Raw genomic sequence first — 27,635 nt, forward strand, 5'->3', positions numbered from 1 at the left:
AATGAAGGTACCTACCCTTCCTGGGAGATGGGCTTGGTGCGTAGCTTGGCATCGGAGAGGCCAGCCCAAGCAGCAGATCATCGCCAGTCAGCATCAGCTGAGCCTCTGGCTAAAAAGTGCCGGCCTGTGCCAGTGGTCGGTGAGAGTAGTCGCCCCTTCAAGTAAACATCTGTCTAAAGGGAAGTCTTCGTCCAAGCAGGCTTCTGCTTTTGCCTCTCGTCTACCAGACACTATTCTACAGCACAAGACTGCATCGGGAGGTTCCAAGATAGCCGCGATGCTGTGAACACCCTGGCCACCGAGCTCCCGACCCGATGCCCTGCAATTATACATCTTGGCCGATGAAGCCCTCCCCAGGTGGCAGTAATCAGACGCTATAAGGGAGCAGGGTCTGATTATTTCTCCCGTGGCGACCCGGGAAGCGGGAGTGGGGGTCTGTCGGCCCCGGGAGGACCGGAGAGGCCGGACCCGTGGTCCTGCGAGCAGGGCCTGCCTTGCCCGCAAGGTGCCCGGGGACGAAATCACCTATGCCATCCAACCACCGACAAACCGCGCCGAGGGGAAAAGGCATCGACCGTGGCCTGGAGGATACATGCTGTGGCGCGGGCCGCATCCCCCCCGCGGCTTTCCTCCTCCATCTTTTCGGCAGGCAGGGAGCCCTAGGGTTGAGGCCGCACGCAATCGGCGAGGGGCTGAGGCCAGAGCTAGACAACCGACAGCGCCGCACATACTATCAGAGCAACGAGAGGAGTAACCAGCACTGGAGGGAGCGCCTGCGGGTGCCTCGGCCCCCTGAGGAGAGCAGCTCCGCCCACGACCTCGCACCCCTCTGCACATTTACCTGCTGGGCGCAGCCCTGAGCCCGGCAGCAGGAGGCAGTGTGAGCCGGGTGAAGCTGCGCTGAGCGGAGCTGGTGCTGCGCTCAACGGCAGAGCAGAGGACATCACACCGTGACCCCAGGCAGCCCTAGAAAGGTACGACCTGCACCCTGGTGGCGGGGGGGGAGTGCAGTAGCCTGCTCCCTGGGGTTCTACCCACCATTACCCACAGGACCCACCTCTTTGAAGGGCCCCGCATTGGATATAGTGCATTGGATATAGCGCACCCCCCCGACCCCCACTGACTAAACTCTCTTGGGGCTGGAGTTCTCGGGCGCTCACCGAATTGAACCTCGGGGAGCAACTCATAAGGGGGAGGCGTGGCAGAGAAACGGTGACCCCCCTCCCTGAGACCCCCTCTTTTCTGTGGGGGCCCTTGTTCTGTATAGGTCCACTCATCTCCCTCGTTGGTCATTTCAAGGCGCCACATACCATCTTGGTCCTATGGCATTCAGATCAGACCACCACAGCGCCGGAGTCCGGTGTTGTCCTCTCCTGGGCGTTCTGGGAGGCCCCACCTACATCACAGAATTCAGACTGACCCAGGGGAGTGTGCTGGCGCTCAGAGGATTACCCCGACCACTAGCACCTACGAAGTGATTCCCATATCGGTTGTGCCTGTAGCCTAGCACCCGGGGGGCGCCCCACTGCCAGGTGAATTTGGAAGTCCAAACACTGAGCTCAGTACCCTAAGTCGTCGGCACCATGTCCAAGAATAAAGGTAAGGACACGCAATCCCTCCAAAGACCCCTGAGGAGACTGCAGGAGAATGCTCTGAGCAAGATATGGGCCAAGGACACGAAGGACACCCAGGCAACATCCCCTAATGAGTGGCCCTCAGGGGATCCCCCGGCGGACCTGGGGTCTCCAGAACAACAGCCTGTCACTCAGGCAGCACTGAAGCTCCTGCTGGCAAGACATAGTTGAAAGATTATCACAGCTGGCCAAAAGCAAATGGACGCCCTCAGGGAGGACCTGGCAGAGTGTCTCCTGGAGATGAAAAGGGACATCAGTAAGATGGAGGAAAGGGTGGACACAAATGAGAGGGCTATTCAGGATATAGCTGAAAACGCAAGGAAGACGGACTCCCTCCTGGACACATTGGCGACAGCTACGCATAACCTGGAGCTCCAGGTGGAAGATTTAGAGAACAGGTCTAGGTGTTCGAACATTCGCATTAAGGCCCTCCCGCAGGACACTCAGGAACAAGACCTCCCCCAAACTGTTAAGGGCATTTTAGTGGACATCCTGGAGGCACCTGGGACAGAGTACGTCGCCTTCGATAGGATACACAGAGTGGGTCCCAAACGAGCAGAGCTGGGCGCTAGACCTAGAGATGTCCTTGTGGCATTGCACAGCTACTCAGTGAAGGAGCGCATTCTCTCAGCAGCACGGAAGGCCGGCCGACTAACCTATAACGGGGCGGAGATAGCGCTGTATCAGGATCTGGCGCAAGCAACATTAAACAAACGACGAATGTGACCGGTACTATCTCACTTACGAACCCAGGGCATTAGCTATAGATGGCTACATCCGTTTAGCCTGGCTTTGGAATGGAGAGGGAAACCTCAGAAGATTACCACCTGTGAACAGGGTCTCACCTTGCTGGTGGTGGAAGAGGATGCGCCGTCCATCATCTACTCCGCCTCCATCCCAGACACCTGCCCATAGAGAGTGGGAATGGTCCACGGCCTGGTCCAAGAAGTCGAGGAAAAACGTCAACCAATGGCTCCTGAAAGGTCTGTCGTCAAAGGGCGGACACCCATCGCAGAGATGATTGGCCCCGCATGGGGGAGGGAGGTTCCGCACAGGACTTGTCTGACGGATCTTGAAATGGATGCTTGGGAAGGGCATAGAAGTAGGAAAAGTGGAGTGGGAAGGCCAAGTCTAACAGCAACGCCTGCAAGGGCCTGAGGAGGGAGAAGGGGGGGATGGGACTCACATCTTAGAATGGGAATGGGTGATCCCACGTTGGAACAGTTGGGGGGCATTGGATGGGGCGACTCTCGAGGTTCTGATTCGAGAGGGGCTGAGGCCAGTCGTCCCACATTGCCGGTGGGAAGGGGCGAGGGGGGATTTGGGAGACCCAGAGCCCTAGAAGCAAAACATAGGGTTCTGCAGTGCAACCAGGAAGGGGGAGCCCATGGGAGGAGAGTGGGATGCTAATCGGGGCGATTTGGGATATCTATAACTTTAATCATTATGCCTAGCCAACGAGCATTAAGGATCTTCTCCCTCAATGTGAACGGCCTCAATTTGCCGATCAAATGCAAGAAAGTAGAGCGATTTATTAGGCGCGAACGGCCAGACATCATCACGCTCCAAGAGACCCATATCCGTACAGTGGACTGGGGAAGGGTCCAGATTTGTGGCTACTCCAGGTCACTACAAGCGACTCAAACTGAAAAGAAAGCAGGGGCCCTACTGGCCCTTAGAGACGGGCTGGACTTACATATCACTGGGGAGATGGTACACGACCAAGGGAGGTTTTTGGCGGTATCCCTGGTGGGAAATGAGCACCCTCTCACGGTGGCAACGATATATGCCCCAAATGCAGCACAAGACCGCTTTCTCCAAAGTTCTTTGGGAAAGCTTGAGAAGTTCGCCAAGTCCCCCATCATTATTACTGGCGATTTCAACATCGCTTGGGATCCAGCGAAAGACAGAATGGCAGGAGGGGCGGGACCACAGGGGAGACCATCACATGACCTGAAGAACAAAATCAGCAACCTGGCCCTGGTTGATGTGTGGCGAGAGATCCGGGGAGAAGCAGGGGGGTATACCTTTTTATTCCCATGCCCACCGGTCCCATTCAAGAATAGATTGCAACTGGCTTTCAGCCAATCTGCTGGGGAGGGCTCTGGATATCTCGATGGGCGTCACAACACTATCTGACCATGCCCCCTTGACTTTATCCCTGAATGTGAAGGGCAGACCCTCGGGGCTGTGGAAATGGCGCTACCCTATTTCCTTATTTAAAGATGAAGTATTGGCTCGAGAGGTGGAGGAGGAAATGGGATGCTTTTTCGCCGAGAACCCTGCAGGGGACAAGCCACTCCAAGTTAGGTGGGACGCCTTTAAGGCAACCCTGAGAGGGGCAATAATGGCAATTAAAGCAAGAAGAGACAGGGAACTGAGAATAGAGGAGGCACGATTAGAAGATGCACTTAGGGGGATAACCGCTAAAATGGGGATACATCAGACCTAGGCAACCAAAAGGGAGTATAGGGCAGTGCGGGGCCAGCTGGACCTGATCCAGACTCGAGCGGCTGAGCGGAGTCTATTGCACCTCAGGCAGAAATTCTATATTAAAGCTAACAAGGCCGACCGGCTGCTCTCGAATGCTAAGAAAGGAGCAGAAAGAGGGGACAATAACAAAAATTAAGGTGGAAGGAGGGACCACTAGTACCAAAAGTGAGGACATATTAAGGGAATTTAGCCGATTTTACTCCGCCCTGTACGCGTCTGATACTCCGATGCAGGCTTCCCAATCAAATTACTTAGATAGGGTTAACTTACCCTGCATAATGCAAGAAGAGAGGGAAACACTGTAAAGGGCCATCACAGAGGACGAGGTCAGGGATGCAATTGGAGCCCTGCCTAATCTTAAATCGCTGGGCCCAGAGGGCTATGTGGCAGAATTTTACAAACGGCATAAGGAAATACTTGCCCCCTATCCTAACCACGGCCTTCAATCAAATATGGACAGGACAGCACAACTACGAGATCTATGGAGGAGACGAAAGTAGTCCTCATCCACAAAAAAAGGCAAGGATCCAAACGAGTGCGCCTCCTACCGTCCCATAGCGCTAATTAATATAGACTCAGAAATGCATGGTAAGATCCTAGCAAAGAGATTAGACCACCTTGTCCCTAAGCTGGTCCAGCTGGACCAATCGGGATTTGTCAGAGGCTGGCAGACCACCGATAATGTCAGGAGCCTGGCCCACAAGAGAGAAATCCCCTCTCTCCTGATGCCAATTGACGCAGAGAAGGTGTTTGATCGGGTGGAGTGGGGATTTCTCTTTGCAACAATGCTTAAGATGGGATTTGGCCCCAAATTCATTCACAGGATTAGAGCCAATTACAGAAATCCAGCCCTCAAGCTGGCGGTGAATGGGCAGCTGTCAGACCCGGTGTATTTAGAGCGGGGCACCAAATAGGGGTGCCCACTCTCCCCTATACTGTATGCCCTCCACTTGGAACCGTTCCTCGAAGCGGTGTGATCCAATCAGCTCGTAACAGGACTCCCCTTCGCAGGGGAAGTGCACAAAATCGCAGCTTTCGCTGACAATGTCATACTTTCCCTGACCAGTCTGAGTACGCCCATACCTGCCGTGGAAGCTGAGCTTGCCCACTTTGGTAGCGTGACGGGTCTGAGAATAAATCCCTCTAAAACTGAAATTCTCAACCTCACAGTCCCGACACCAGTTGCCCGCTCCTTGAAGGCCTCTTCTCTCTATAGATGGGTAGACCACTCTCTCACCTATTTGGGAATAAAACGGACTACAAGGGTGGAACAATTGTACCAGGCGAATTACCCACCCCTGCTGGAGAAACAAAAGAGCAAGATGATAGATTGGGGTCCCCTAACGGTTTACTGGCTAGGACACATCAATATTCTAAATGACCATACTCCCAAAGCTCTTGTACTGCTTTGCTGTCCTGCCGGTGCCCGTTCTCCCGGCCTTTCTCAGGTCCCTGAACAAGATCACTAGCAGGTTTGTGTGGGCCAACAAGCCCCCAAGAGTAGTGGCCAAGGTGAAGGAGCGGGGGGTATGGGGCTACCCGACTTTAGGGTGTATATAGGGCGGCCCAGCTGAAGGTGCTCCGGGACTGGCAAAAAGACGACCGGGGGAAAGTATGGAGGCCCATTGACAGGGTGGTTCTGGGGGAGGATCTCGAAGTGGTCTTGTGGAAGCTGAAACAGGACAGGCCATCTCGAATGTACTGCAGTGCAAACCTGGGTCTGGTGGGCCGTACCGGGGACGAGGCGGTGCAGCAGGCCCACTTAACAACACAGCCACCCCCTACACACCACTATTCACAAATCCGCAATTCACCCCGGGACACATCACTACTGCTTTCCAAGATTTGCACCAGGGGGGTATGTAGAACGTTGCGGGATATGTTCAGGGGGGCCCCGGTAAAGCAATTTGAGCAGTGTAAGACACTACAATGTGGGTGAAAACAAAAGGTTTCGTTACTGCCAAATTCGGCACTGGCTTAGCCATCCTACCTTAAAGCAAGCTGCGACCAGACAGTTGACCCCCTTTGAAAGATATCTCAGTAGGGAATCGGGGGACAAGCACTTGATCACAGCCCTATATAGGCACATGAAGGCAGCAGAGGATCCTCCACTGCGGTCCTACATGAAGAATTGGGAACTAGCTACCGGGTCCGCAATCGAGGATAACGACAGCTGTTGGCTATGGAAGCAGATACCAAAGTTAGCAAAATCCCTTCAAATAAGGGAGATGTGGCTGAAGCTGCTCACCCAGTGGCACTCGACTCCCTCCAAACTTCACAGAATGTTCCCCAGGGTCTCCCCCCCACCCCCCTTTGCTGGAGGCAATGCGAAGCAGTGGGCGCGTGGGAGCATATATGATGGGAGTGGCACTATTGGGCTGGGATCTGGGTCGCGCTCAACCAAATTCTAGGCCTCGATCAAAGAGGTAACAAAGGTCTTGTGATACTGGGCCTGGGGGGGGGGGGTCTCTGGCGGCAATCAAGACTAAGGCAGGCCGCAAGCTCTACGTAATGATGATGGTGGCGGCAGTGGTACTAGCTTGCCGATGGAAAGCAAAGGATCTGCCACAGGACCACAAATGGGTGGCAAAGATATGGAACTTGTTGGCACTTGAGTGGCTCACGTACTCAATTCAAAGGGAGCATCTAAGATTCAGGACGAACTGGGCTTCCCTACTGGCTTATCTGGTGGATGGTCCAAGCCAGCGTTGGTGCCTCAGGAGCATGAGACTATTGGGGATAATAACAGATTCCCCCGACGAAGCAGACTCTTAAAGGGGCATCCCTATGGTGGCCAGTCCATCCTATAGAATCCACAAGGGGGAAGGGAGGGGGGGAATAACCCTACTGGGAAGCGATGTAGCACTGGACTACTCTTGAGTTTGGGGTTGGGGTGGGAGGTGTAAGGGGGCGGAGTTGGGGTTTTGTTTGTTCCTTGTTTGGTTTTGTTTTTTGAAATGCCAATAAAAACTAAAGTGAAAAAAAGAGACTGCATTGGAAGCGGAGGACGATGGGGATCCAGTGGTTGGTCCGTCTGCCCTGGGCCTGCAGTGTGTTGGTCTGGCGACAATGATGGGTGTGGGGGCTGGTCCGCCCAGTTACCCTTTGGTGAACCCGCAGGCGATGCTATCGCTCCAGGTGCTGTCCACGTTTACAATCTCTGTTGGGCCAACTGGATTCCAGATTACCTCCTCTGCAAGTATTTCCGGTGGGGCCTACCGTCGACGCTGCAGGTGTCCTGCCGCGTTCCACGGCTTCTGCTGAATTGCCTTCACCCCTACTGGTGCCCGAAGCTCTGCCACGTTCCCACCCTGAGGAGGGTGAGCTACCGGATTCCAAATCGGACAGTGGGCCTAGGGAGACCATGTCTGCTGGCTCGTCGTCACCATCGAGAGACCCGGCGTGGGATTCGGACGTTGAAATGGAACCACCAAGTAGTCCGGCCCCCCCCCCTCCCCGGAGATGTGGGGGCTTTTCATGCAGTGATGGCTAAATCATGTGTGGAGTTTGGGTTGGCTCCTGAGGAAGAGCGGAAGGAGTGCTTCCTGTTTGACCACATTGGCAAGAGACGAAAAGTGGTGTTCTTCGTGCCAATCGTGGACCACATGTGCCAGGAGGGCCTATGTACGATGCGACACCCCATCACTGAACCAGCTATCAAAGGGAGGCTGGAGAAGAAGTTTAAGGCCCCGGAATCGGCACTGAAGTGCTTGGTCTCACAGCCAACAGCTGAGTCGGTGGTTTCGGCGGCGGCTAGCCGGAAAGCCAGGAGTCAGCACAAATGCACCCCTCCTGATAACGAGGCCAGGAGACAAGATGCCTTTGGTAAGAAGGTTTTGACCGTGGGAGCGACGACGGTGAAGAGGGCCAGTTCTTTAGCAATCATGGCTTGCTACGATCGTTAGATGTGGCATCGGTTGGCTCCTCTGCTGGAACATCTTCCGGAGGAACAGCGAAAAGGGGCTATAATGTTGGTACGCGAAGGGGAGGTGGCGTCCAATCATAGTATTAACATTGCGTTGAACTTGGCAGAATCTGGTTTTAAACAGATCAACAATGGCGTAGTACTGCGTCGACAAGCTTGGCTTAAGTGCACCTACTTTCGCCCAGAGGTGCACTATAAAGTTCTGGACATGCCATGCGAGGGGGAGCAGTATTTTGGAGAGAAAATCGATGAGACCCTTAAGGGTATGAAAAAGGGCTCTGAGACTGCCAAGTCTTTAGGAGCTTAGCAGAGTGGGTGCTCGTTTCGTCCCTTCCGTCCCTTCGGTGGGGCTTTGGGAAATTCCTGATTTGCTTGGGGGGGAGGGGAGGTCACCGCCTCGCTCCCCCTCAGCTTTCTCCGTTGGGATCGACTGGGGCTTCTCCCGAAGTTTACCCGGGTTCTCCGATTTCCTCTTCCCCGAGCCAGAGCGCTGGCTCGTGGTTGATGGCGTTGGTGAAAGTGCGCCCTGCCTGTCACTTGAGGAGCCCGACCGTTCGGCGCTCCCGGTGCCCGCGGACTCGCGGTGCTTTGCCTTTTGTTGGGCCCCGGTCGCTGGAGCGCCCTCAAAGGACTGAGAAGACCGCTCGGACTTCTTCTTCTTCTCACCTGCTGCTGGGCTCTTCCCTTCCAGCTAGTTGGTGAGGCAGATACGCCGATCCCTCATAGTCTGTTCCAACATGTTCTTGCAAAACGCACAGTCCTTCTCCACGTGCGTTTTGTCTTCGTGAAGGCAGTAGAGGCATCTGGAATGCTCATCCTCCTTGAAGACATTTTGCAATCCGCATCCAGGGCAGCTCCTGAACAGCTTGGATCCGGGGGTCGTGTTCTCTTTGTCCTGGGCCATGTCCACGTGGGGTAGGCCTCAAAGATCTTCTGGAATCCTCCAAGAAGCGAAACTCGACAAACTTCGCCCTTGAGGGGCGTAGAAGATTCCGAAACGGGTCCCCGTTAATAGGAAGTAGAAACAGTGGAGCTTGAGGCTCGATTTGACTGAAAAATGAGATTAAACTCTTTTTAAAATCGCAAAACCCAGTAAAAGCTCGAGAGCTATAGCACGAGGACTCCCAACACTTGAACGAGCGGTAAAAATCTGATGATGGCTGCCAGAGTAGGGGCTTAGGTAGAGGGTAGTCATTAGCTGGGGGCAGTCTAACCCAGAGACCAGTGATTGGTTACTAGTAGAAAGACAGTTCAGAAACGAAACTGAAACTGATTTTTTCTTTACCGAGGATTCCCAGCCTGACGACGGGGAATATTCATGAGCATGTGAATCCATGCCAGACCCATGCTGGAGAGCAACAGTTACAGGTAAGTAACTTGTTCCTTTTCAGGCGTCCAGGAAAAGAGCGGGTCAGGCCTCTTCCTCCAGAGGGAGACAGGCTAAGCCGTAGCAGCGACTATCATGGGGAAAGTCTGCTGGGGGGACAGGGTGGCATTACATGTGGACGAGTGGTGCAAGATCACGATAGACGGTTGGGTGTTGTACACAGTACGCATGGGCCACTCACTGGAGTTCAAGTGTGCCACTACCCCCATTCCTCCTATGTATACCATACAACCCCACCTTCACATTCTTCGACAAGAGGTGTTACTTATGCTGCAGAAAGGAGCTATAGAATTGATTCCGGTAGCCGAGAGGCCAGGAGGTTTATTCCCGGTACTTTGTGGTAAAAAAGCCCAATGGTAAGTGGCAGCCCGTACTAGATCTTTGGCCGTTGAACAAGACTCTGCAACGCCAGAAGTTCAAGATGCTCACGCTTCAGGAGGTCGTTCGGTCGGTACAACCGGGCGAGTATCTGGCCTCGTTGGATCTGCAGGACGCATATTTTCATATCGCTACGCGTCGGCGGCACAGCAAATTCCTGCGGTTTGTCGTGGGCGAAGATCATTACCAGTTTCGAGTGCTTCCGTTCGGATTAAAGTCATCCCCCAGGATGTTTACAAAATGTCTGGCGCCGGTGGCGGCCTGGCTCCGACGAGAAGGTCATCATTTTTACCCATACCTGGACGACTGGCTGGTACGCGGTTTGTCGCCGGGGAGTCTTGGTGCTACCATGCAGCTGTTGCAACGGCTAGACTTCGCTGTGAACTTCGAGATGTCCTTTCTGTCGCCTTCCAAGGACTTGGTTTTTCTGGGGGCACAGTTTCAAACTCAGCTGGGGCTTGTGAGGCCCTCGGACGAGAGGGTTTTGAAGCTAAAGAAAAAAGCGGCGTAGTGGAAGATCGGTGCAAGGGTGTCCGTCCGGACTTACATGTCACTGTTGGGGGGAGGGGGGAGGCATGGCGTCCTGCATTCCACTGGTGAAATACTGTCGCCTCTTCATGAGACCGGTACAGGAATTCCTCGCTGACCGATGGGCTCAGAGTCGCGGATTATGGTGCCACAAGGTGGTGATCGACGTCGATCTGATGGAAGCGCTTCGATGGTGGCAGTGCTCGGACAATCTGGTTCGGGGCATGCCGTTGCAGAACCGGAATTCCATTTTACAATTGTAACGGATGCCTCTCAAACAGGATGGGGGGTGCATCTCGAGGACTCGCAGGTCCATGGCCTGTGGTCTCGGGTGGAGTCGCGTTTCTGCATCAATTTGCTTGAGTTGAGAGCGGTACATTGGACCCTGAAATCTTTTCTGCCACGCATACGCGGGTCGGTGGTGAGGGTGTTGACGGACAATACCACCACATTGTTATATCTCAGGAAACAAGGGGGTGCGCATTCCAGCGTGCTGTCGAAGGAAGCACAAGACCTCTGGCATTGGGCTCTGTTGCACGACATTGGCATTGTGGCCTTTCATCTGCTGGGAGTGTTGAATGTGCAAGGGAATGCTCTCAGCAGGGAGGTGAGCCAACTACACGAGTGGCCGCTGAAGGAGCAGCAGGTGTCCATGCTCTTCCGGAAGTGAGGCCGTCCTTCGTTGGATCTCTTCGCAATGAGGGAGAACAAGCAGTGTAAGGAATTTGCCAGCAGGTGGGCTCATCGTGAGTCTCTGGGGGATACGTTCTTGTTGCAGTGGACGGACCGGTTCGCTTATGCATTTCCTCCGTTTCCACTCATTCGACGAACCCTCCAGTGGATTCAGAGATAACCATGCCATGTGATTCTAGTAGCTCCGTTCTGGGCCAGGCATGGTTCTCGGATCTTCTTCATCTGTCCGTGAGCTGATTTGGCTGGTGGTGACTCTGGACCTGCTGTCTCAGGATAAGGGCGCTATCTGGCACCACGATCCAGGCTCTCTTAGCTTGATAGCTTGGCTCCTGACTTCTCTGAGTTTGGCCTGCTAAAACTTTCTGGTGACTGTCGGCGCATTTTGGAGGCAGCAAGGGCTCTGTCCACAAATGCAAGTAAATGGAAAAGGTTTTGTGTGTGGTGTAAAGGCCAACCTGGGATGGACCCTTTCAACATTTTGCCGGAGCAAGTTTTACCATACTTATTGCAGTTGGCAGAAAAGGGTCTGGCATTTTCCTCCATAAAGGTACACTTGGCAGCAATTTCTAGATTCACTCGGAAACGGCATGCAATGCCTCTGTTTAGTGATAGTCTCATCAAGCATTTCTTGAAGGGATTGTTTCAGACCTTTCCTCCAGTCAATAATTTTCCTCCAGGGTGGAGTCTTAATGTGGTTCTGACAGGTCTGATGAAGCATCAGTTTGAACCAATGTCGACGACGCCTTTGCAGTTTTTGTCTTTGAAGGTGGCTTTTCTGGTGGCCATTACTTCGGCCAGAAGGATGTCTGAGTTGCAGGCTTTGGTTGTGGACCCACCATACTTGAGCTTCTTAAAGGACAAGGTGGTTTTGGCTACTAAAGTGCCAACTACATTTCATGAACTCTCTTCTATTGTGTTGCCCTCGTTCTTTGCTTCAGCCTCTACGCCTGCAGAACGGGCTTTGCATTTGCTGGATATCAAGAGGGCGTTGAAGTTTTATTTGAATCGTACTCAAGAGTTCAGACTTTCTAAGCAGCTGCTTGTGTCTTATCGACCGTCCGTCAAGGGACGGGCAATCTGCAAGCAAGGACTTCCTGGCTGGGTGTCATCTGCTACCTCATTCTGCCACGCTAAAGCTGGGAAGCCTTTGGAAAGGAATCCGAGGGCACACTCGACGAGGTCTACGGCTTCGTCGGCGGCATTATGGTCAGGGATTCCCCTGGTGGACATTGGCGGCCTTCTGGGCGGTGCTGCATACCTTTACTCGACATTACTATCTGGAGCAGCAGCATGGTGAGGATGTGCAGGTCGGACTGCGGGCCTGTAACGCCTGTTTTAATAAGGTAGGCCCCGCAGCTTCAGGGTATTTTTTGTTTGAACTTGATCACTGATGGGTTTCTTTGTCTCATGTATGTGATTCTGGTTCTGGATTGGTTTACCTTTGCACTCCGCCATGCATGTTTGGTACTGCTATGTAATCTAGTCACAGCATGTGTATCCATGAAAGATCCAATGCTGGAGAAGGGAGTAGTTTCTTACCTGTAACTCCATTTCTCCAGCGTTGGTATCGTTCATGGATTCACATGCGCCCGCCGCCGACACCTGTAGGCAAACCGGTTCAGGTTGCCTCTACTTTGGACGTTAAAATCTGAAGGGAAGCTGCGGGGGCGGGGCTATTTATACCCTATGTCCTATTGGTGGTGGCTAAAGCACCCAAAAAGGACGTTGATAAGACACTGAAGTGTCGCAGTTTTCCATAGGAAACGCTAGGTTAAAATGACCGAAGTTCCCAACCTGACGACGGGGAATATTCACAGCATCTAAATCCATGAGAGATACCAACGCTGCGCTGGAGAAATGGAGTTACAGGTAAGAAACTACTCCCATCCTGGTCGTTATGTCTGGAGATGACACCTCAAAGATGGGAAGCACTATGCAAAAATATCCCAAGGAAGTCTATGAACATTGGTGAACGAACAAGACAAGTCAATATTTTAAACAGTCTTCTGGATTCCAGATCGCTTATCTATCCAACGGCTGAATCCAACTGCTGCATGCTGGGGCTGTAGTCAGGTACTCTTGAGCATATAGCCATCCAGACTGAAGCGCCTAACATACCTCAACACCCACCTCTATTCACTAGCATGCAACGACCATGCAGGAAACTGGTATAGCTGACCCACATAAACGCTCTCAACAATAGCAGTCTATCTCCAACCCTCAACAGCACCCACCCATGTGTGTGATTTCTCTTAGGCTGCTTAGTCAAGCCTTGCCAGCCACGCAAGTCCTAGAACGGCAACATGCACACACGCATCCCCTAAACTGACCCCTAGAATTCTCCAATGACATCGACCACGGTCACCAAGGGCGTTCATCCAAGGAAAAAGCGCATTGAGGCCACACAAGTGGGGAAAGAGCGCTATATAAATAACACAATAAATTACAATACAATATGCTCTGGGAATGTCAGAGTAAGATCGTTTTGGTCTGGAATCACATAAGTGATGAACAGGGTGCTGAACGACGATAGAGAATTCAGTTTTGAAACAATGATTCTGAGAGAAGATACAGATCTGGAAGATCGTCATACCATCAAGCATCTTGGATTTTGAAAGCATCGCTGACAGCAAAAAAATGTAATCCTTTGCAGCTGGAAATTAACTGTGGCACCAAGAAAAGACTTGTGGATGTCAGAAATGTACTCCAACTGCAATACTGAAAGAGTTATGTTGAACTTACAAAAAAAAGGAAGGTTCTTTGATAAACTGGAGTGGTTTCCTAAGTATGGGCTAAAAAAGACTATTTTAGAAGATGAAATAGACTAGGGACAACTCCAAATTAAGATGTCTGCTTTTTATATATTTAGATTGATGTGTTTGCTGATATTTTATGACCATTATTTATTTGTGTGATTTTCATGATCTGTATGATTTTTGTATTAATTCAATTTTTGTGAACTGTATTATCTTAACTTATAAATGGAAAAAGTTGATTGTCATCAGCTAAATCAATAAAACAATATATGTATATGGCTACTTTTATTATATTGTTTATACATTACAGTCCTTGGCATTTGATGGATGTCTTAAATTATATGCTGAATTGATTAAAAAGAATATTTTTCTTTTCCTTCCTTTCTTCACTTTATAGACGTTAGAAATTGAGATGTTATAATGACATGTTGTGTATTGTGAATAAATCGGTATTAAAATAAAAAATAATCAGAAAGGAAGGCTTAAATCTTCCTATACTAAAAGGTATTCTTTACCTAACTAAGGAAAACTCGGGTGCTTTTCATCAGGGTGGTTGTCCAAATGAAAAGAAAGTTCTGCCCTCTGTGCAAAACTACCTAACTCTAGCCCTACCACTATATACAGAAATTAAATAAAGAACACCAGGAGAATGACTCCCTTTCCTGGTTCACTGGTTAAGTCTTGGCAATATCTTTGGCTACCGTTGACCTAGTGTCTGAATCCACAAAAATGTACTGGGAAGCCTGGAGAAGGACTCCCTTCTCCTGGTTCACTTGTCTTTTGTTGACTGTGTTTCTTAATAGTTATTTATTATACTTTGTACTTCTTTCCAGGCTTCTTCCAGAGTAACTGTTCCTCAATCTTCTACTTTTCATGGTTCAACCACATTTGGATTAATTTTGGAAGAAATTCTATATTGCAGAAAATTGTTCCCATGTCTTACTTTACTTTGCTTACTGCTACAAAACATATTGTGGTGAGAGAGATTACTCCAGAGTCTTTTGGCTATCTTTGCCAGAATCACTGAGATGAGGGAGACCACTCCAGAGGCTTTGATGATCATTATCGTACTGCAACGAGCGGGACCTCACCAAGCCCAAGTTTCAGTTCATTTTGGTTACTCTTATAATCACTACTGAGGTGAGGGGGAGCCCTCCCAGAGCTTTCTTCACTTTGCTTGGTTTTACCAAAATTATTGAGATCAGGGAGATCACTCCCAATGTCTTGCGTAGATTTGCTGGTATTTCTAAGACGAGGGAGATCACTCTTGATGCTTTGATCAGCTGTACAACAATTACTGATTTGAGAGAGATCCCTCCTAATATTTTCATCAGCTTTGCAAGAATTACTGAGACGAGGCAGATGCGTTTGTTATTCTCCCCCAAGCCCCTACCGGATCTACTGTGGTTCCCGATCCCTCTTTCTTCCTGGAACCACGTTGCTGGTTCTTCCTGGAACTTTAGGGATCCTCTTCTGCATTCGTCGCCACTCTTTCCTCGCTTTTCTCTTCCCCACCTCGGTTCTGCAGGTTCTGCAGGGCCTCCGGTGCATCGGTATGGCTGTTAAGTGACCAACTGGTCCACCTTGCTGAGGTCACGCTACCATTAATCGGATTATAATTTCTCCATTGTTTGGGCCTCCTAGCTCCCAAGGCTTTGTCTGACCTTCCAGCCACGTCCTCTCGACCTAGGACTTGCTTCTCAGTTCACCATCTTAGTTGCTGTGTTTGAACTGCCCAGACAGGTGCGTCTTCATGCTGGCTTTTCTGGGTTCCCTAGTTCCCTTTCAGCATTCCTTTGTCTGTTTTTATGGTCCTGAAGCCGACATTATATAGATGGCCCCTAATCACCTTAACCCAAGTGGGCCCTCCACTTACGGAATGAGTGCACGTTTGTATGTAAAGCAAGTTTATTGTAAGATCAACCGGGGAGGAGGTAGATGACGCCGCAGAGTCAAACTAACCCAAGTCTTGCTGAACCACATAAGTTGACACATTATATATATTTTTCCAACAGTTAAGACACTCCTACATATTTTATTACAATCCATTCGTCACATATGATTGGACAGAACCTTTACAAAGAAATCCCATCTTTCTCCAGTTCTTCCATTCTCTTTGGTTATCGATATCTTAACTACCATCTTCATATCCTATTCATAGCACACCCCTTCTTGGGATTCATTGGTGGTAGGTCATGACATTTGCAAATGGTTACACATTCCTATACAAACCTAATTCATTGCAGGTCACAACTGGCCTGAAACCTCCTAACCATAAATATAATTGCATATGATTTGCATGGATGATTCAAATGACCCAAGGAAAGCTGAATAAACAGGTTCCCTTTGAGCTGGCGAGAACTACCTCATCCACCCCAACTTTACTGGCGTCTGGGAACACTCGAATCTAAGTAACTACCATTTCGGCATGCACGGCACATCTTGAGAATACCATCGAAAAGCCTGTATATCGGTCACTCTATTCTCGAGCGTTATTTCACCCCATGTTTATTGCTGGTCAAAACCAATAGCCGGAACCCTTCTGCAAGCTCCTTTGTAATTACATCTGCTTTTGTGATACTGTCAGGTCATAAAGACCCTGGCTGGTTCGTTAACTGAGCTGACATCTGCGTAGATCATTGTTATTCATCTGACTTGGGAGCTGTTAAAGTCTCCTAAAAGTTTTCTTGCGCATAAAAAATGTGTTGAGGGGGTGGGGGGGATAAGGGTTGGGGGGGTTAAGATCTGCAGAAGAAAAAAAAACGTTATAGATCTAGGATGCCACTTTTTATTCACTTAGTATTCCCTGAAATATTATGGAATTTCCTTTTATTTACAATCTGTGATAAGCACCCGAAAATGCATGACCACACTAACCCTCTTTTTGTTGCTATGTTGCTCTGTCTTTCACTCCGTTACAGACTGTATCTTTCTATTATGATCTTGTGCAACCTAGCTTCATATTTCTTTCCCTTTTATTTACCCTTATCCCAGCCTGCCTCTTTTTCAATCTATTGCTACCTCTCACCTGGTCATTATGTAGGTCTGCAGCTGCAGCCCTGACTTTGTCACTAGGTCACTGTTTATGTTGCTACATCTACTGCTATCCCATCACTGACTGATATGTTTTTCTGCTGCTTCCTCTCTCTGCTACTACTTTCTCTCGCCTGCTGCTGCACCCTTTGTCTACCCTACTCTAGCCTATCGTATATCTTCACCTCATAGTTTTAAAAGTAACTCTGATTGTGCTTTTGGTGAAAACTGGAAAATGGTTTTATGGTCCAGAGTTGAATATACTAGATACCAAGATGTTTGCTACAGGACTCGAGCCAAACGGTATTGCAGGGGTCATTAAACCATATTTTAAAGGACCTCAGGAGGATGAATGGTTGAGTTATACCTGCTATGATTCCATCCTGATACCAAGAATTATACAGACCTCAAACTTCTGCATCGGGTGCATTAATCCACTATGAAATTTCAGTATCTAACCAAATATGTGTTCTCAGTGTGTAGCTGCGGGATAATGACAAACATATTATATATCAAGCAACACCAAAATATTAGTGAACAGTTGTGTGATGAATCTGATGGTGTCATCACTCCTTTCCCAGCAGTGACATTTCCCCATGTGGCCACGGGACGGCAGCCGCTACCTTAGCCTTACCCTGGGGGCGGCTTTATGAGGGAGGATCACATGAGGGGGAGGCAACCCTCAGGGGACGTGACATCATCGGACGAGACATGGTATCCCCCTTTTCCTTTTGAGGATACACTCTCCATTCCCCATGCCTTAATGCCATATTGCCATGACTCCCCTCATCCACCTTTCAAGGCTACTGAAAATACGTCTCCATACTCTGTATACAAGCCAACAAAAACTGCCTTGCCTTTTAAGATTACTGAGAATACTTTCCCAGACTATGTATACAAGTCATCAAGAACTGACTCCCCTTGCCCTCAATAAAAAAAATACTCTTAACGCGGAAGCTGAGCGAAGTAATGAAGATCAATGAAGGCCAAGAGCACAAGCTGCGCTTTAGTTGTTGCAAGTGCATACTTGATGCCGGGACGTTTAAACCACTGAACCTGCTGACAGAGATGCTGACTGGAAAAGTCTTGTCCTCTCTGTGTTGACCGAGGGACCGCTGGCCTGGTATGAGGTCAATGGAGCCAACCGGCTCGCAGAAGAAGCCGAGGAGAGCAGACTGCAGGCGATGGTACACTGCAAGGACTCCAGAGGAAGAAAAGCATAGGAGCATTCGCAGGTACTGGAAGGCAACCTCCACGCCGCTCGAGCCTGGAGAAACCCAGGGCAGGTGAGCGGGAACCGTGAGGGGGTCAGAAGCAGAGGCCACGAACCCAGAGAAAGGGAGCGGGACGCTGACTCCCTGCTGCAGGCTTGGCGCGGGAGAACCAACGCACGCCACAGAGAGCCAGTGAGTCCACCCAAGGAAAGCAGGGACACGGGCCATTTCGACATACCCACCGAAGGCAAATAAAAGTAAATGAAGCATATGAGAAGGAACAACAGATTCAATATTTATTAAACAAATATACGACTGTCAAGTTTGCAAGTGTGCACAGTGTACCTATGGGAAAGCCCTGACAAGAGAGTATACCCGGCAAATTCAAGTTGCAAGTATGCTCATATGAGAAAAGCCCTGGCAGGAGAGTATACCAGGCAGATTCAAGGGGCAAGTTTATTCATATAAGAAATCCCTGGCAAGAGAGCATACCAGTCAAGATCAATTTGGACAGTGTGTAAAGTACATCAGATGAGGAATTCATGATAGGGTACATCAGGAATAGCTAAACACTGTGCTGATATATATTTATTTTAAAGAGGAGAAGAAACCTGGCATGAGAGCACACCAGGTATCCTACCAAGATTCAGACTAACAGCCAAGTTATTTTTGCATACCAGTTGTATTGTTGATCAGAAGAAACTCAAGGAGCTGACGTTCTTTGAAGTATAAAGCAGAGTGAAGAGAAATCCAGGAGCAGGGAAACCATCCTCTGGAACTGTGAACTTTATCCTTCTTGAACTTTTGTGGTGGAGTTTAGGGCAATACCTCCTTAGAGTAGGTACAGACGGGCATTTTTCAATTTATGGCCAAAACCATGAGTCCCCTGTGTCTGCGTCTCATTCCTGGCTCCTCAGTTAGAAAAGTCAATTCGGCCAATTTATTATGCGGTTTCGCTGAGGGGCCCTATACAGCATACTTGAATGGGAAATGTTTTTTCATAGCGGACAACCTGTCTGGTTAGGGCAACATGTGTTGCCCTAAATGATGATCCTGGTCCGACTTGGCATTTCTATTGACATGCATTAGACTTAATGCATATTATGGAGAGTCACAGTAGGAAAAAGACCTTTCTTTGGCTATGTTCGTTTTAAAGCAGCTGGAATGTTTTTCAGAATAGAACACTCCTCTTAACAAAATGACAAAGTTAGTCGATTACACCAATCACCTCTGTTTAATGTTACAGTGCAGGGTCTCATTAAGGCAACTGTCCAGCTGAAATTGCAGGCATAGTTTGTAACTAGTTTGTTACTGGCATTATCTGTACCTCACAGCACATTCAAATAATGTAAAAGTCAATGTGTAAGTGAAGATGTTTGCAAGCAAAACCTACATTGGCACTTACATACACTAAATGTGTATTGTCCATTTAGAGCTATAGTCCACTCAAACTTCAACTAAGAAACATATTGGGGCTTCCTGCATCAGTTGGTACTTTGATGTCCTTGGGTAGTTCTTTGTCTGTATCGATGATGCTCTCTTCAGGCCTCCTCTGGGCCACCTTTTCTCAGTACTTTGGCTTTCACATGAAAGAGTAGTTTGTAGAACTCCTGTGATCATCTTAAGATAATAGGTTTTATAGGATGAAAAGGAAGAGTGTCACAATAACATACAGTGGTACTGTTGGAGGTATTTCTTACAGATCCTAGGGATTTTCGGGGTTAGGGAGTTCCACCATGGAATGGGAGTCACCATCCCCATGAGGGAATTCCCTCCCTGAGAGGTGGTCCTGCTTTTTACCACTCCTTGGGGTAATATGGGGTGTGGGCCTCACCTCCTTAGCCTCAGGGTGAAGGGCTTGCTCATGGGGAGAAGTGACGTAATCCCACAATTCGTCATATTTGGTACAGCAATTACCTTTTGACATTTAGGTTCAACCCAAAGGCCCTAACGGGGATCACTCCACCTGCCATGTTATTTACCCTTAAAGGTGTTGAATTGTATTTCTGTCTCGCATATCAGTAAGTCTTAGTATTAGTGTTGTTTTATGTTCCTTGCAGGTCTGCTAACAGTGATCATGAATTTGTCAAACAAACTAAGAATGGGAGCCCAGAATCACCCAGAAACTCAAGTAAGGTGTTGGTGTCCCCACCCCTTTCCAGTGTTTTTATATCTGTTCTAATCACCTTAACTGTATTGTCCTTCCCTTCTCTTTTTGTCACTTGCTTTTTCTGTGGACCCGACCAGCTAACTAGGTCCATTTAAACATTGTATAGGGTTGATAGTTTACAATATGATTGAATTTCTGAACCGCGCAACCACCAAACATGAAATGTTTTTTATTTTGGTGCAAAATATGAGAACAATGTATCCATAGAGCGTTATCTTGCAGAGCCTGTACTATAATGACCAGAATAAGTATGTGCTCAAAATGCTGTTATTTGACAAATCCTTGCTTTCTGTTATAGAATGATATACTGAGCCAATACGGGATATAAGTCCTATGATTAGACATTGCTGATTGTAATGAAAGTTCTGTTTTCGTCCCCAAGTGACTATCGATGGATCCTACCAAGTCTATGTTGGAAATCTTCCTGTTGAGGCGACTGAGGTACTTGTTTGAACTTTTTATTTTATATTGCCAACATGTTACAGTAATGGTCAAGTGTGGGGACATCCTGTTATAATGTTCTGATGAGGTACCTGAAGAGATCTTCTGTCCCCAGCGATCCCATCCAGCCCCTGAAGCATTCTGTGGCCCCATCCCCAGATAAGCAGACAGACTCAAATGATGCTTTGCCCTGAGCCCAATGGCCATGCCACAGACTCCCTGCTCTCCGGTGATCCTGCACCACTTTGTCCTGGGAGCTTTTGTAATATTCGGAAATGCTCAAAATCTCCACCCAGGCACAGGATCCAGAACACTATTCAACATAGCAGAAAACATAGCAGAAAACAGTCCTTGTATGTAAGAACAACAAATGGCTTCTTTTAATAATTATCATTATGCCTATCTAGTATAAAATATATTGTTTCGGACAATTTCACCTCCATGTAAAGAAAGCAATGTACTTTTACAGCCCTATTCATTGAGAGAAATGACAGATAGGCAGCCGCAATATAGAGCTGTAAACAGGGACACTACATTTTGGTCACAGAGCAAGCAATCTCCCATCATGCAGCACAGTGGCAGTTGTGGTTAGTTATTTTTTCCAGGTTCATTGTTCAGATCCTTGAACACTTCCCCATGCTGTAGCAGTGTTTTGTTTTTTGGTCCCTTTTCACAATTTTCAGCCTTTTATTGAATAATTGAACATCTTTTGCATCTCCCTTAATTTGGAACACCTTTCCCTGTTATGGTAGGGTGTTTTTATTTCAGTTTTATCCCCTACTGTGGCCCCTGACTGGAACACACGTTGTCACTGTTTGACAAATATTCTCCCTTTTGGAAACAAGTCTGTTAATGATGACCACACACTTTGTATTGGCGGTTTATCAGACAGCCTTCGAGTTCAGGAATGCAAGGCATAAAATAAGCAGTGTTGCATAGCAATTTGCTATGCAATTCTGTAGTTTTTCTAAATTAACACTTATGTAGCAAAGTTAAGCACAGCTCGCCCTGCATTCCTCTCCTGCTGTTGATGCTCTCTTCGCCCTCTTTTCTGTGTGCACTTCCAGTGCTAATGGAGGGAAAGTGCAACAGTAATCCTCCCCTCCGCTCTTAAGTGCCAAATGCATGTGTAGGAGTGCAAGAATTTTTTTTCTCGAAATAATTGCAAACCAGAAGCTATCGGATGATACCTTATTTTATTTTTTCTAACATTTTCATTGGTTTATTAACAACAATGCAACTAACACTCTTATATACGTTCGGTGACAATGCACAGCTGATTGTCTGTGTAAGCCAAGTCCCCCCACATCCCAGCCTATTCCACATACATTGTTCTGCCACATTACATCCCGCTGTCCTAAGAATAAACATTGTTGTTAGTCTGCCAACTGTGAGGAAACTTCCAGGAATCTAAGTCTGCGTTTTGTTCTCCCTGGCCACGACGGGCTGCCTCTTGCCACACTGAGGTTTCGGCTAGAGTCCATTCTTGGAGGTAGCTCTACCACAGGCACACATCCAGACACTTGTGTGCTTTCCAACCCATTGCTATCCTACGTTTCGACAGGATGTATGCCAGGTCTTTCAATTTACTAACCTGTCTCGTCTGCTTTGGACGCCCAAAAATGCAGAGCATACAAGCTGCGGGAGAGCCCATATCTAGTGTTATGCCTGCCTTGGCTAAGGCCTGAGCTATCTCTTCCCAGTAATGTTGAATCTTCGTACAAGCCCAGAACATATGCACTAGGTCCACGTCATTCGCTCCGTATTTTGTGCAGGCCTGTTCGGTCGCCTTGCTAAACTTAGCGATCTTCATCGGGGTTAACTACGCCCTATGAGTGTCATGCAACTGAATCAACTGGAGCTTCGCGTTTCTGGATACCTTTTTATGATATGCTAATACTCGACCCCAGGCTGCATCTGTCAGTTGCTCCTGCTGGTCTAGTTCACAGTTGCATCAGGTCTGTTCCAGCATATCCCCCTCTGTGACATTAATAACTCATATATTCTCAACGCCGCGTGTCCACCCTCCGAAATATTGTACAGTGTTTCTATAATCTCATCTTCCTGTAGTTTCCTGTCTGTGCCCGGCCTCCTCCGCTGCACTCTGCTAACGAGTGCAGCTTGTGTAATGTGCTGTCCTTTGTGTATGCCAATTTCTGAGGTGAGTGTACTAAAATCCATCAGTTCCCTCTCGGAACAGGTCTCCCACCGTCACCACCCCATTGGATCCCAGTACTTCCTCACATTTGATCTGAGTTGTGGATCTTCTCCTTTTAGTGACTCTAATGGGACCTGGGAGGAGTAGGGCGAGCCCCTCTCCAGAGAGCAAAAAGCCCTAGGCCATGTCGATCTACCAAGCGTCAGAAGCAGCGGAGGTCTAGGGGCATGCAGGTGTGTAGACCTTATAACCTCATTCAAGAACAATGGTGTGCATAATGGCGGTAACAACAAGGTGTCTTGGGCCTGCTCATCCGACAGCCAATTTGTGACGAATTGCAGTTGGCACGCCACAAAATATGCTACAAAGTGAGGAGCTTTAATACCTGCTTGATCATACGTCCTCTGCAATTTCGTTAGTGCCAACCGGCATCTCGAGTTGTGCCATAGGAAACAATGACATATAGTGTCCAGTCTATTAAGAAACCTTTAGGTATTATATTGTATGAGACATTGGTGAAGAAATGGAGGAGCCTCTGGAGCACCACCATCTTTAACAGCGCTGCTCTCCCCATCAGCGAGAGCAGCAATCTGGACCAGAAAGCTGGATTTCTCTGTTCTGTCCACCGCTCTCACCGTGTTCTGAAGGTGTTCCATTTTAGGGTCATGAAAGATATCCACACCCAGGTATCGAAATGTGGACACCTCCCACTTAATTGGCAGCACAGGCAGTGTGTTCAAGAGCCTTCGCCCTATACCCTGCCAAAGGGAACAAGCATGATTTTTGTGCATTAATCGTGATGCCAGATAGGTCTGTGTAGCGCTCCAACACATCTAAAATATACTGAAGGTTAGTTTCTGGGTGCTGTAAATATAAAAGATTATCATCAGCGTATAGGGAAATCAAATTATTACTGCCCTGTATAACTATGCCTGCATCTTGATATTCCTGTCTGAGATATGATATGACAGGCTATTTATAACGTGCTTAATACCAAGAGGTTTCTAAGCGCGGACCCAGGGATTGAACCTGTGTTGCTCCGCATCGTCTGGCTTGCAAGGCGAGCACGTTGCCCCTCAGTTATGCTCCCGAGATGATACACCGCTAATGGCTCTAAGGCTAGTATAAATAACATAGGAGACCATGGGCAGCCCTGCCTTGTGCCTTTCCCCAACAGCCAATGGTCTGAGATACAGGTGTCTGTCTTGACCCTCGATATTGGACTACTATACATATGTATGTATGTTGGCCGCATGCCAAAGCTCTTCAGCGCCGCTAGCAGCCATGGCCATCTGATCAAATCAAATGGCTTGACCGCATTAAGCGAGGCCACAGCATATTGATGTGTACTGGCGTGAGTATGGTCGATGACATGGTGCATCCTCCATAGGTTACACGTAATATTTCTGTTTGGAACATAATCCAAACTGGTCCGGATGTTTGTTTAGATATTTCCGGCCTGAGCCTATTGGCCATTAGGGCTGCAAGTATCTTCCCGTCTTGATTAAGCAACGATAGGGGTCTGTAAAATCCACAATCAGTGTCAGACTTGTTGGCCTTCAATAATGGGACAATATACTCTCTCAGTGACATTGGTACTATGCCCGTATCTAGTGCTTCGTTTAGCATTGCTGGCAACAGGAGCACGACATCTGCTATGAGTTCCTTATAAAATTTGCTGGGCAATCTGTCTGCTCCTGGGGCTTTACCAGTCGGCAACCCCTTTATAGTGAAATCTAGCTCCTCAATAGTTATAGGAGCCTCAAGCCTGCTCGCTGCCTCTAATTTGGGGAGATCTATCTGCGCCAGAGCCGCCTCTATTTCTGACAATTGTGTTTCTGATGTCACTGAATATAATTCCTTGTAATAATCGTGAAAAAAGCCCTTGTTTGATTTCTTGCGTCACACAGGCTTCTCCACTTTCCCCAGTAACCTCTCGTATCGTATGCCGCTTAAACTCACTTTTATATAGCCAGGTCAGCAGACGTCCTGGCTTATCTCCTTCCGCGTGTTGCCTTTCTATGTATTTCTTGTATCTCAGGTTGCCTAATCTTTCCCAGTGTTCCAAACATTCTTGCTGCAGACGGGTCACTTCATGGTCCTGCTCTTTGGCCATGTCTCCCGACCCCTCCACAGCCTCTAACCTGGCATTAGCTGTTTTTAAATCCCTTTGTATCGTGGTTTGCACTCCCTTGGCTTTAGCTATCGCTGTCCCCCTAATCACTGCTTTGAAGGCTTCCCACAGAGTACCCGCTGAACCAAGGCTCCCCGTGGTGTTTCTGAAGTAATCCTTCATCCCCTCTTAAATGTTCCCGGAACACAGCATCTCTGAGGGAATCGCTTCTGAGCTTCCAGGTCGAGATCCGTGCCCTAGGAGGGGAATACTGCTATGTGAACACTAGGGGAGCATGGTCTGATAATACTTGTGCTTTGTAATCCCCGGGCCTGCGAGTGTAGAGTTCTCCATACATCGGACAATTTGAATGCTCGCGGTAGGGTATTCAAGGCTTTGGCTGCAGGGCTCGGATGTGCCACTTTGTCATCTGATCTGTCAAGATCTGGGCACAGCATGCAATTAAAGTTTCTGCCCCATACCAAAGTACCATCTCTGTACGTGCCCATTTGGGGGTACAGTGAACGGAAGTAGGCTGCCGTATCATGGTTTGGTGCATATATAATGATGACCCAGAGCTCTCCCCGTTTCACCATACCATACCCCAAACAATAATCATTCTTCCCTCTGCATCTCTGTAAGTCTTAAAGCTTTGAAAGGAACTTATGGCGCCACCCATATCAAGACCCCTCTCGCAAATGCGGGGTATGGTGAGACCAGGGTCGTGCCACTCTATTTTCCAGCTAGAGTAGATTTTCTCTGTCCTGTCAGGTGCGTTTCCTGAAGAAGTGCTATATCGATATATTTTTTGATTTTTGTATTTTTTTTTGTAATTTTTTTTTTGGGCGTCTCAAATATGTCATGATCCTATTACGTTTAATATAACTGTTTAGCCCTCTGACATTCCACGAGGCTATTCTAAGATTCCCCCATCCTAAATAAGCATTCCTACATGTCTTGACAGTCCGATGTACATATTATACATTACTTTTGTGGGTTTATAGGCTAACTCCCCGCTAACTACCCCAACTCCTGTACCCTGCCCAACAATTGCCCAGCTCCATACCTTGTGCTTGGGCATCCCTGCTTCTTACCCCTCCCCAGTTATTTCTTCTGGTGCCTGGAGTGCAGTAGGCGGACACTCAACAACTAGTATCCATGAACTAATCCACTCTTTGGTGAAGGACTCTTCTCTGCAGTGTGTTCCCATATGGGGACCCCACTGCTGGCTCATGCAGTTAACGAAGTGTTAGTGCCTGAGTCTTGTACAACAGGGTCGCACCCTCATGCAGTCAGTCGTCCGTGCTCGGCCACTTCCTTACGGATCCCCAGTGTGCTTCTCAGCATGTACCCCCACCCCTCTTCTTTCTGGTTCACTGCTGCAGTTGGTAAGTTTTCTGTGTCCATCCATTTATGTTCATCTTCAGCGATATCAAAGAAGATGGTTCTGCCTTTGTGTATTACTTTCAGCCATGCCGGATATGGCAACATACACTTCAGGGTTGCCGCCCACAACCTTCTCTTGCCCGATGTGAAGTGCATCCTCTGTCGCTGCACCTGCAAAGTGTAGTCCGGGTACGCGGTAATGTTGGCTGATGCCCGCTGTATTGTGCTGCCTTTCCCGAAGTGTTCAAGAAATTTTTCTCTGTCTTTATAATTTCGAATCCGGGCTATAATCGGCCGCGGTGGGGCACCTGGTGGTGGTTTCTTCATTAGGGACCTATGTGCCCTTTCGACTGCAAAGCTCTAGGTGAGAGTACCCGGACCAACTTCTTGTAGCAACATGTTTTCATTAAAGTTAGTTGGGTTTGCACCCTCTTTCCCTTCAGGAAGTCCAATGATTCTTACATTATTGCGTCTGGCCTGCCCTTTTGCATCGTTCGCTGCAACTTCATTTTCCAGAGTTCCCGTCCGTTCTGCGAGTGATCGTAAATCTTGGGTCATGAGGTTTACATCCAGGCTTATGGAATCCATTTTGGATTTTAATGCAATCTTCAAGGCAGCTATGGCCTCCAAGACCTTCTGGTCTCCCTTTGCTTGTTCGTGGGTTTGGTAAAACTGTCCAATGTAGGCTGTTTGGATTTGCTTCTTTGGGACTTGGACGCCATGAATGATTTTACCGGTGCCGGTTTTCTGATCACCTTTCTTCCGCACTTGCTTCTAGTTCATTCCACTGGTCGGCAGCTGGTGTTGGGTGGAGGCTGTTTGCGATGCTTTAGGGCTATAGTGCTGGCTCTCAGATACAGCCACAGCCCTCCGCCGTTGGGTGTCGCTATCAATGTTTGCTGTGATGGTAACAGTGATGTGGCTTGCGGAAGGTAGCGACTTTCACCCCTGGGTGATTTACCCTTATTGCTGCCTGCTGTGGTTTGCTCCAGGCCAGTTGGTGATTTGCCACATGCACATATGCTCCCTGGAGCGTGTTTTGATGCAAGTCCTCTCTACTGCGGTCCTTTCGTGCCTACTAGAGTTGTCCGATATACTGCTGTTGGTGTTGCTGCCTTAGGTGTCACCTGCAGATGATGCCCTCCCCCCCGCATCATGCCTTAGTCCTGTATGTGTGTGCTCATGCACATCGGTACAGCCATGCGCTTGGATGGGCATCCTTGTCTGCTGGGGTAGCTGGCTATTATTGTGGCTTACCCCCACTTCTTGAGGTAATTTAACTGGTACGGCGCTGGTGCGTGGCCGGTGCTTGTCTGCCTTGTTAAT

General features: G+C 48.6%; 1 protein-coding gene across 4 annotated transcripts in view; it reads left to right on the forward strand.

Moving 5' to 3' along the window:
- The window catches only part of TDRD10 (tudor domain containing 10), a 1,872,714-nt gene that overhangs the window by 184,689 nt on the left and 1,660,390 nt on the right, over window positions 1-27,635 (forward strand). For all 4 annotated transcript variants that reach the window (XM_069652002.1, XM_069652018.1, XM_069652008.1 and 1 more), the window contains 2 exons: window positions 20,102-20,172; window positions 20,594-20,652. In XM_069652002.1, the coding sequence (XP_069508103.1) occupies window positions 20,102-20,172; window positions 20,594-20,652 (130 nt within the window). The remainder of the gene's footprint in view (window positions 1-20,101; window positions 20,173-20,593; window positions 20,653-27,635) is intronic.

Source organism: Ambystoma mexicanum, chromosome 1p, assembly GCF_040938575.1.
Source record: "Ambystoma mexicanum isolate Mex_15411 chromosome 1p, UKY_AmexF1_1, whole genome shotgun sequence".
In the NCBI taxonomy this organism is placed as follows: Eukaryota; Metazoa; Chordata; class Amphibia; order Caudata; family Ambystomatidae; genus Ambystoma; species Ambystoma mexicanum.